Source organism: Arachis ipaensis, chromosome B9 (assembly GCF_059453495.1).
Source record: "Arachis ipaensis isolate K30076 ecotype BB chromosome B9, ASM5945349v1, whole genome shotgun sequence".
NCBI lineage: Eukaryota > Viridiplantae > Streptophyta > Magnoliopsida > Fabales > Fabaceae > Arachis > Arachis ipaensis.
Window position 1 is genome coordinate 28350673 of NC_142444.1, and position 11695 is coordinate 28362367.

Here is an 11695-nt window from a genome sequence, read left to right on the forward strand (position 1 = left end):
AATTATTACAGTGAAATTGTTTCTTCATCTTATCCAATTAGCCATTACCATAATATTCAGAATTTCTATTGAATAAAACATATATATCTGTTATAAATGTTATTGTTTAAATTATTAGTGGTGGTGTTTATTAGTATATACCAAGTATGTGTCTCGTGTTGAAGATTTTACGTATCAAAAATGATTCTGTTGATAACAAAAAATAAGTTATAGAATGTTAAAGATTTATAACTTTATTTATTATTTTATTATAGTTCAGTTGTTTCGGTTAAATCAAAATTGAACTTTTAAATCGAATAAACTAATAAGTAGAGCAATTCAATGACCGATTCAGTTTTTAAAACTTTAATTATAAAATTATATTTCAATGTGTTTGCTATATTGAGACTGATTTTAGTGTACATATAATCTTTTTATATTAATTTGTATGATTTATAGATAATACGTTTATACGGATTAAATTATAACTATTTAATGATTTATATTATTTCACATAAATTTAATGATACACGTTTATTTATTTTATCTTATTATCTACTTTATTTTATTATCAGGAACTAATTAATAATTTGATTTAATCCGATTCAGATTATTAATTAATTAAAAGATAGGAAGATCTTAGTTAATAAAGAGAAATGACACATTACTGAAAATAAAATGCAGAGATATATGTATGAAAATATTGTCTTGAATAAAATAAAATGCGAAAATATATATGTATGGGAATATTGTCTTGAGATAATCGTTACCTCTGCATGAATATATCATAAAACAAAACAATATATTATTTCGTATAATTTGTTTTTTAAAATAAAAAATAAAAAATTATATATTGAAAACTAATCAAGCCTAACACCTTTTTTTTTTTTGGTCAGTAAGCCTAACACACTTTAGTTTTGTCATGTTGCACCAAATCTTGGCTTTAAGGCTTTAACAAATTTGGGCCGAGAGGGAAGGGAGAGAAAAAAGAAATTGCCAAGAAAGAAAAACCGATTATTTCATTTATCCAAAAGAATCACTATGAAAACAAAACATTTGAATTCACATTTGTAAGATTACACAAAATAACATGTTGAAGAGTCAATTGAATAGAACAGCTCGCTAAGTGGATATACAAATGAGTGTCCTCCCCCCAATGATACCAAAACCTCTTTTCTCTTCATTTTCTAAGTCCAAAAATTTAGGCTTCCAATTTCCAAATTATTATTGTAATGGATCAACCTCGATGACTGAAATTTTCTTGTGGTATGCTACATTTAACTTGTGAAGACCAGAAACGTCTCTAGAATCATGGGATCTTCTATGCGTGTTTGTGAGTTGGAGTCTTAAAAGAGAAGGAAAAAACTTGAAGAGTAAAAATAAACTCCACTTTACTCTTCAATGTAGTCCTTCCCCTCCATTTCCCTCAAATATCTCAACTTGAAAATGCACCCTTTAACTAGCCTTAGTTAGTTCGGAGTATCAATCATCATAACCTGCAAGTCAAAATAAGATAATACTTGGCTTAAAATATAAATGTAAATAATTAGTTGAGTTGGTGATAGTTAAAGACAGAAAAGGAATTACCAGTCACAAGGTTATTATCTTCTTTGTCAGGATTAAGAGTTCCACTGTCATTAGCCTCAGAGGTATGGCTGCTATTATGTACCATTGGTGACTGTTCAAATCCAACAGTTGGTGCTGCTTCACACTGTCATAACAAGTGAGAACATCAGGCATTTGGCTTACAGAAAATGATGAGTTTGGACTGTCTAAAGTGAGGTGGTGTAAAGTGATAAAGTGACGAAGTAATCACCTTTAGATCAACAACTTCCATTGTAAGTAGGTTCTACCAAATTGATCTTAGAATGATGACTCCTTCACTTTATCATTTTATGCATCTCCTCACTTTAGAGGATCCGGAGAAAATGATAGTGGAAACGTGTTAACTAGAATATAAAGTCAAACGAGGACAAGGATGCAATGAAATTATAATGAAATGACAAATCCACTTGTTTGATCCATGCCATAAAGACTAGAAAATTTCTTTAAGCCGGTCTACCTAGCTATCACAACCCTCCTTTTTTATTTAGCTTTCGAACTGGCTAACTTTAGAGGAAATTATTAAAAGAGATTATAATATAAATGGTTTAAGTAAAAATATATAATTTACAACAAGAGTATTATGACGTTGTGAATTATATATTTTGGGTTTCCTTTACTAAGCTTAGTTGTTGAATGTACCAAATAACCACTTCTAATTTTGGGTTTCCTTTTTGTTCCTAGATGTGTTTTTCAGCAGCTAAATCAGAGGTTCTCTTCTCTATCAAACCATAAAGGAGATCCTTTCTAAGTACTTTCCTTGATGCCACTTGCCTAAAAGATGAATTTTAGCAGCATACACTACAAAACAGTCATCTACCGTAACATATTAACACTAAGTCATTCACCAAACTAAGCAATCTCTTTTGACTCTCTTAGAAGTATCATCAATCTTATACCAAGAATGATTCTACAATTGAGAATGGTGCATTCCATGGTCCTGGTTTCGAAGGGAAGGATATAGAGGGAATATACTTTCTATGTAGAGAGAAACCAATAAAAATATTTGCTATTAATTATACATGTGTATGCACATGAGTGTGCATGCGTATTTGTGTGTATGGGCATGCATATGTATGTATGTATATACAAAATGTCTATCTATGTCTGTCAATGAAATGTTTGTAATGTGCTGAATCTCTAGTTCTCTACGGCTCTACCTGAGATATTTACATAAAATTGTAACGTGCAAGTAAACAGACCTGGGTAGGCATCTGACTAGTTGAGTCGCAGCCGCCACCACCAGTACTTTGCTTAACTAGTGAATCCGTATTTGGCGAAGGGTCCTTTAAGCCAGATGTTGACGCCAGATCCGCAGTTTGACTAAGCCCTGTTGCTCCACAAGGACGTAATCCCAAAGCCGACGATGAGTTCATAACCGGCCCTCCCGAGAAAGGAAATAAGGGTGCACGAGGGAGTGGCAAGGGAAATCCCTGACCTGGAACCCCGAACCCTTGAGTATTTGATCTAACCATTGCAGTAGCTCCAGACATTTGTGCAACAGGGACATGAGTTCCTTGCATTTGGGGAACCTGAACCATTGGGAATCGAGATGATACACCATTCATATCAGGCATAGCCATGCCATATCCCATACCCAATCCCATTTGCATTCCATAGGCCATAGGCGAAAAAGGAGCCAAGTGTGGTGCATGCATGTGCTGCATTCCATGTGGCAACATCATCGGATGCATATATAAACCGGCTCCCATTGACATCATCTGCATAGAAAACATTCGAATTAGGAAACAATTTCACACTATAAGAAAAAATAATATGAATGCAAGAGTGGGGAAGATTATTACTTGAACTTGGAGCTGAAGTGTTTTAAGATACTCAATAGCCTCATCCAGCATTGAAGCTTTATCCACCTTAAATTTATGAAGTCAGAAGAAAACCAAAATAAATGAGGAAGACAGTATGCATATTTTGATAGTATATATGAAGTCTAATGTTTTTATTTATGAATATACTCAAGATCATGCTTCATATTCAAGTTGAGTATTGAAACCCTGCAAACAATAACTTTCGGTTACCCCTGCCTATAATTTAAGTAATTCTTCCCTAATTCCACAAGAAGAAACAGGAAAACTATCTGTCTGTATCTTTAATCATAACCAGAGTTAGAACAAGAAATGAAACAGAAAAGGCCCACCTTATTGCAATTGGGTATGAGTTCTTGTAATGCACGCATCTTCTCGTTGATCCTATCTCTTCGCCTCTGTATACATGAATCCAAAAGATTGAAAAGTTAACAATCATATAAATTATAAACATAAACTCGAGAGAAACGGGATTATTCTGTAATTAACACGACACTTCTACCAAATGGCCTTGCTCACCCTTTCAGAAAGATTATGCACTTCAGCAGCACGACTTCTCTTGGAACCCGAAGCTCCACGCCCAGCAGCTGCTTTTTTAACACCCACTGATTCTTCCTCAACATCCTTCAAGTAAAATGTTTTTAAGGGAAAACTACTAAAAAAATAAGAACCTAACTGATCATATAAAAGGGTATAGTAAAAAACTAATACATTCACTTACATCACTATGCCATTCAGAGTCCTCAGTGTCTCGATTTTTCCGCTTCAAATTTTGAATTGGATCGTCTGAACCTCTGTCTGCACAGTTGCCAGAGCCAACAGAGGAAGAGGCTACCACCAGCTCCGTACTTCTTTCAACAGCTATCTGTGTGTTAGTGGCAGTTTCACCAAGAGCTCGGTTGGAAGTTTGATCAATTTTAATGGCTTTCTCTTTGCAAGTAGGGTCTAATTGTTTAGAACCGGCAATGTTCTGTTCGAGAGATTTTGACTCCAACAGTTTCAAATCATCCCTGGATTGTTCCACAGCCTTCTCATTGTTCCCCATTAGAACCTTTGGACATTCACTACATGAATCGGCAAGAGTTGATTCTGGAAGATTACTGCTAGGTACAACAGCACCTTTATTCATACTTTCCACATTTTCAGATCTTGTTGAAGACGAAACAGACTTCAATCCAATGTTCTGAAGATTAGCTCTCACGATGGCGGCAGGCCTTGCAAAATGGGAGAAATTCATAACAGATGAACCATTGCTAGGAATAACTTGATCTTGCTTCTGCATCTTTAAGCTCGAAAAATCACTCGATGAAGAAGGAATCTCGGTAACTGGTGGATGAAGCATTGCATTACTGGTATCGTTCGCAGTAACACCCGATACTCTTGGTCTAACTGAAATGAATGATGATGGCAGGTATGATTCAACCGTGCTAGCTTTAGGTCTAGTTGTCTCATCTACGCCGGTCGAAGAAACACTGGAAAAGTTGCTTTGCTCTGCAGAATTTTTATGAGAGTCCCTAAATACCTGATTACCACTACTTTTATCCACAAGCGAAAAATGATTTGAGGGCAAGTCTTGATCCGTGACCCCGGATAGTTCATGTAAGAAATTAGAACCATACTCATTCTGCAAAGAGCCATCCATTGTATAATCCAACCAAGGTATGACATCATCATCATGACCCAAATCCACTTCAGTCGACGGCACTGACATCGAAATTTCATTCAATCCGGTGTCTAAATCACCAGACTTCCCTACCCTTGAATTGTTAACATACCCTGCATCTCTGTCTCTACCCTTGGGACTGTGAGATGGCAAGCAGTGAGACGGTAAGCTCCGGCGAGGTGGACTCTTCTTAGCTCTACTAGACTGACCCTGCGTCGTCAAAATGTTGCCGTTTTCCCAAATTAGCTCGAAAAAATCCTTCTCAGGCCTGCTTTCAAAGTCCAAATCCCAAAATGATAAGGTCAGAAATAAGATTACCAAAAGAAAAACACAACAGCAATGAGTAGTTGTATGAACTCTTCACTTTTCTGGTAAAAGGCTATATATCCAGTATTTGAATCCGAGACCTCGAAAAGTCGAAATCACAAGGCAATGATGCAACAACACCAAAAGCAACCATAAACGTTGAATCAACACTTAACCTCACTGTTATTCATAACAAATCTAAGAAAATTCAAAATAGGGCTACAATTACAGAAACCCAATATTGCCAAAATGAACAAGCTTACGAGGAAGATTGAGACTGATCAGTTGCACGTGTGCCATTAATCTCTTCATCAAGCTTCTCTCTAGAAAGCCGGTATAACTCATACAGAGGCATGATTTGGATCACAATGGAAAATGAATCAAAAAGGCCTCAAACTCGAGAACTTATTATTACTCTCCTCTCCTCTTTGTATATCTTACAACATACTCCACTATGTTAACTTGGAAGGGAGCCTTTGGAATCTAAACAGGATTTGAAGGCATTGAAGATAAACCTGTGACGTAAGCATACCACACTATGTTAAGGAAATAAACCAATCCCTAATCATTTAACACCAGAAAAAAGAAACTTTCATTACAGTAATAAACAAAGAAAAAGCATGGAACAAAATCTTCATTTTTAATAACCTCGAGTCCTAATCAAACCAAAAAACAAAGAAATTAAACTTAAATTAATGAAGCAGCATCCATCAAACATATCTAATTGTAGATAAATAGAATATTATATATAATAATATAATATATAATTAAGCACTAACCTGCCAAGTAAAGTAAGAGCCCTTAAGATTCGGCCTTTCTTTTCAAAGCTTTAGTTTTATAAAAATAAATTAAATTTCTCTAAGGAGCAATAAGGTGCATCATGATGAGTCATGAGATAGTGATAGTGACACTGATTCTCGGCTGAGATCAAGGAAAACTCGCTGAAACCCAATAATCAAGAAAAGAAAGGACAGAAAAACTATTCTAAAAACGTGAGTTCCTCGTGAGGCTCAAATTTTCCCTTTTAACATAAACAAAATGAGTGAGTGGGAGTGATCATTCCAATTTCCCAGTTGATTCACATAGCGAATGAGGTTAATCATAAAATGGAATAAAATAAATGCAAATTAATAAGGTTGTATTATGTGAGAGGGTGAGGGAGCTCGAAGAAAGTGAAAAGACGCAAAAATTGAGAAAGTGGGACGCAGAAGGCGGCGAAAGAATTGCAGAGTTGGTGACTTGGTGCAGAGGACCAATGCAGATAGCACTAAGCAGAGAAAGAGAGAGAAAGAGAGAGAGAGTGAGTGAGAGGTGAGAGAAACAACGAAAGAAGATATTGGATGTTGCTTTGTAAGTTGTAACCATGGTTAATCACTAAGTTGAGTTGTTGGATTTTAGTTTCAGACTCACACATGCTTTTTCGTAATCCTGCATCACAATACACTCTACAGTCTATACGATTTTTTTTTTTAAATAAAGCGACAAATAAATAATCCATAAAAATTTATACTGATATATTAGTCTCTAAAAAAACTATTAATAACATTTTTTAACATAATAAATATAAATAAATTAATTTAAATTTAAATTTTTTTATTCTAATTATAAGGATTAATTTAAAAATAATGTATCTATATCTATTATTTTAAAAAATTTTATTGATATTTTTTTTAAAAAAATTAATCTGTTCAAAGTATAAATCTTTAGATATTTATTTGTTATTTTACTTTTTTTTTTAATTTTTCATGATGTTGTTATTAATTTAGGATTGTTACCTCTTTATTAATTGAATAAATATTAGTTTTTTATTATATTTTATATCAATAATTTAAATTTATATTTTAGAATTTAAAATTTAATGTTACGAGTTTTTTGTGTAGCACGTTAATATTTATCTTTTTTCATTCTTAACTAAAAAAGTTTAATTTTAATTGTATCATAAAATATTTTATCTATTGTTCAATTATATTTCTTTTTTATAATTATTTATACCATTAATATAAAAAATAATTATTTTGTTGATTTGATATTATATTATTAAATATATGTATAAAATTATTTTATACAATATATTAAAATTAAACTTTTATTAAAAATAAAAGATATTATATAAATATAAAATTTATTTATCAAATTATTTACATAATTAAATTTTGAGTAAATATTGTATCTATCTCCTGATCATTTGCTTAAAAAATATAGTACTTTTTCACAATTTGAAAATTCATAGTTGGTCCTTAACCATTCAAATAATTATTCTAAATAGTCCGTGGCACATCATCAGCTCACTACCTGAATTGTTGAGAGTGTTTTGTTCTTTGAACAAATTATCAAAAGATAGAAAGAAATATTTACTCTTAAATTTTTTATTAATAATATCCAGTATATATTCTTATATAAAAATGTGATCATCTTTAAATGCTTTTTGTATATTAAGTAAGAAATATTGTATTTTTTCTTAATTCAACAAATTTTAGCTCTTTATTTATTATACTTTATATCAATAATTCAGATATAGAATTTAGATATTTAGAATTTAGAATTTAAGATTTAGGCTTAAAGATTCAAAGTTTAGAGTTTATAACTTAAAATGTAAGGTTTAAAATTTAAAGTTTATGGTATAAAATAGTGAAAACTCACGTGGAGTTATTTCCGTGTAAAATTAGTATTTAAACATTGTTAGATATTTTAACATATTTGATTAAAAAATTATAATTTAACGATTTTCAACCATCAAATTCATATAAAGATAATTATATATGAGTTGTTATCATATAAAATTTAGGCTTTAGAATTTAAGAAATATTATACTCCTTAATTTCTCCAAAATGTATTAGTATTCACCATAAAAATACTATGAGCATAACAAAAAAATTAGACATTAAATTAGGATTTGGATCCTCTAAAGTTTGAATTTTACTTTAAAGAGTAAAGTGTAATCTTTCTATTCTTAAATGATTTTTCTTTCATATTTATTTTTAGTCTCACTTATGAAATAAATGGTGAGAGATCACACTTTACTCTTTAAAGTAAAATTCAAACTTTAGAGGATCCAAATCCATTAAATCATCCCTATGTAATCGTTTGATAAATACATCTGATATTTAATTTATTTTTAATAAATATTTTATATTTAACATATTTTTTATACAAATAATTAATTTAATAAACTTATTTTTTTTAACATGCATATTTGAGAGTTGATTCTTATACGGTGATTGATTTTCAGTAATTATATCTTTTATTAATCTTTTAATTAAATATTTAAAACAATTACCATGAAAGTATGATTATACTTATTTTGTGTTAAAATTAGTGTTACTCAGATTTTATCGCACTAATAATGCCATCGTCAAACTTCAAATGAGAATCATGTTCTACTAATGGTTACGAAGAAATTACCAAAGAAATTACTATTTTCTTTTTATTTTTAATTGGTATAGAATACAAAATAAATCGTCAACCATCAGGTACGATCCGAAATAAACCACATTTCTTCTCTGCTCTAAATAAATGGGTGGGTAGGGTTGCCATTGCTTGAGAGTTGAGACCATTATAATAAGATATGAGAGAGAGAGAGAGAGAGAGATATTGGTAATTGGTATCATGGTATGTGTCCCTGTTCTTTGTACATGAACAAGTGTATCATGTTTCACTCTTTTAGTATATATTATCCTTTGCAAAATTGGGTGAAGTGTGTATATGAATGCATCCATGATATCACAGAACAAAATCATATCCGTATCATTATAACCTGTTTTGGACAGTGACCCTCTTGCGTAGAGATAATCTTAAATAATACTAATAGGATCAAAATTTCTTGCTTGAAAATTGAGTGTTATGACTTAGGAGATTAATAAAGTCATTGACTTGTTTGTTCATAAACTTTTGTGAATAAAAATTCTTTGCAATAATAATTGAACGATAAAGATAGATCACCTCCCCAACCCCCCCTTAATTTTTGGAGAGAGGTTGTGTGTTAATTGAGTGGTGAATTCTTAATAATTTTTGGCAACTTGCATTTTCAATCATGGGAGAAGAGAGGCTGTACTTTTCTTGATTTTCTGTTTTTCTCGTTTTGTTTAAGTTTCTGATTTATTACTTACCGTGAGTTATATATTTCAAAGATACATATTATAAAATAAAAAGAATTTTTTTTTTATAAATATTAACCAATATTTTTAGTTAATATTTTATTTTACTGTTAAAATTTAGAATTTGACGTTTTTTGTCTTAAAATTTAATATTTATTAGAATATTGATCAAATATTAGTAAAAAATAATAAATTTTATTAATTATGTAATATTAATTAAATAAAAATAAAGAATCAATTATTAAATTAATTATCAATGCCAAAACTTCCAATATCCAAAGTGGGCAATGCCCCTCCCCCTTCCCAATTAAAATTTCTTTATGCATATAGTTTTTTAATTGACTCCCTCCAAAAAATATTCTAGCTCTATCTTTATTAATTATTATATATTTATGTATAAATATATATTATTAATTTAATTTTAATATATATTTTATATATTAACATATTTTTTATACAGACGACTGATTTGATGATTAAATTTTGATATACAATGACATACTTGATTAAAAAATTTGAGTTTTCATTACAATAAAATAATAAAAAAAGTTTGAAAGTGTTCTATTCTTAATGAATACTTTTAAGACATTGGGTAACTAAATTCTTGTTACGAGAAGAGGTTTTGGAATGATGATTTGAAATTTAAAGAATGGATTAAAGGTAACTGCTTTAACTAATTGCAGTTCTCTTTTCGAATTTATGGGCCCTTTTGTTATCAGGTAGAATCTTAGATATTGTTGACCATATTATAGTTGTTTTTACATGCGGTTCCCTTAATTTATTATTATCCATAATGCCTATAGATTAAGCAAAGATATAGTGTACCTGACTGTTGTTGCCTTTCTGCAACAATTAATTTAATTATTATTTGTTAGATTAAGTACTACTAATCAACAGACCCGATCCTTCAACTTTAAACAAATTAGATAGAGACAGGGGACCACCTAAAATGATTATAAAAAAATAGAGTTAACTATTATAATTTAAAACACGAACTCGATTGATTTGAATGTTCGTTTATTCAAATTGCCTAACTGTAAATAATTGTTATTTGATAACTTGTTTGAGTTTATTTATAACTTGTTTGATTTTTAAAATACTTTAATGAGAGACAGAATATCTATTTTAGTATTTAACTCTATATATATTATTTTGATATTTTTTTTTTTGGTGACTATATTATTTTGATATTTAAAATAGTTGAATTTTAACAAAATATTCTAATTTTTATCTATATTTATAAATATTATTTAATATAATTTTTAAATAAAATAATCAGCTAATAGAATAATTAAATATTTTTCTCTAAAATAAAAAAATTTGTCATGATGAAATAATTAAATATTTTTTATAATAATATAATCAAAATTGTGAATAAATACTAAATAAAAGTACCTTTATATAGTATCTAATATTTTCTATACATATAATGTGGTTATAATTTGATAAATAAAAATAATAATTTTAATATATTATCAATATAAAATAATTTTATAATATATAAATAACAAAAATAATTATTTTTATATTAATTACATAAATAATCATCTAAAAAAATAATTATCCAAAGTTGAGTAAATAAACGAAAATGGTGGGAACTGATGAATTAGGGAACAGATTAGTCATGGGTCAACGAGATAATCCACAAGAGATTGGATGTCTGCCTGAGTGCAAAGACAAACAAATGGTGCAGACCCGTTTTTCTAAGTAATGATGTATTAGTACGATGTGTAAATTGAATTCTTAAATATTTGTACTGCATATAATATAGGAAAATTTATCTAATCGAAGCAAATAGTAACTAATAATGTTTAAATAAAAAAAAAATTATTACCCAGTGAGATGGAAGAAATCAAGAGTAGTAGTTAGCAAATTGCAATTATTGGAATCACTCATGAATCATGAGTCCCATGACACAGTATGGAGCATGGGATAAGCAGTGTTTAACTATTTGAGGCTTTGAGGAGGCAACAACACTATGTATGAATTTTGTATTTTATCCCTTCTAAGGAGTACGAAGAAGACATTATTAGACATGTCAGCAAAATGGCCCAGACATGAGGAATTAGCAGCACCAACATCAATTGGACCCCTTTCATTTCATAATCAGGTAAGGCTATTTTATTTTATTTGGCTCCATTCATCTTTATGGACCTACACCTTCTCTGTCTTAATTCTATGGTGCATGTATGTGCCATTTTATATACTTAAAATGCACCCACACAGCA

General features: G+C 30.1%; 1 protein-coding gene across 4 annotated transcripts; it reads right to left on the minus strand.

The window, feature by feature from the left end:
• Nucleotides 1-972: 972 nt before the first annotated feature.
• Nucleotides 973-6746, minus strand: LOC107617992 (transcription factor PIF3). Of its 4 annotated transcripts, none has more exons than XR_015899487.1 (10): nucleotides 6153-6746; nucleotides 5637-5888; nucleotides 4126-5335; nucleotides 3924-4028; nucleotides 3737-3802; nucleotides 3387-3452; nucleotides 2784-3302; nucleotides 1796-1887; nucleotides 1567-1690; nucleotides 973-1475 (listed from the first exon to the last, which is right to left on the minus strand). XR_015899487.1 is itself a non-coding variant. In XM_088498547.1 (9 exons), the coding sequence occupies exons 2-9, from the start codon at nucleotides 5726-5728 to the stop codon at nucleotides 1462-1464; spliced, it is 2196 nt and encodes a 731-aa protein (XP_088354673.1). In that variant the 5' UTR covers nucleotides 5729-5888; nucleotides 6153-6746; the 3' UTR covers nucleotides 973-1461. The 4 variants fall into 4 exon arrangements, 2 of the variants coding, with proteins under 2 accessions (XP_088354673.1, XP_088354672.1); XR_015899486.1 differs by having other exon boundaries at nucleotides 4126-5338; XM_088498547.1 differs by lacking the exon at nucleotides 1796-1887.
• Nucleotides 6747-11695: the final 4949 nt, after the last annotated feature.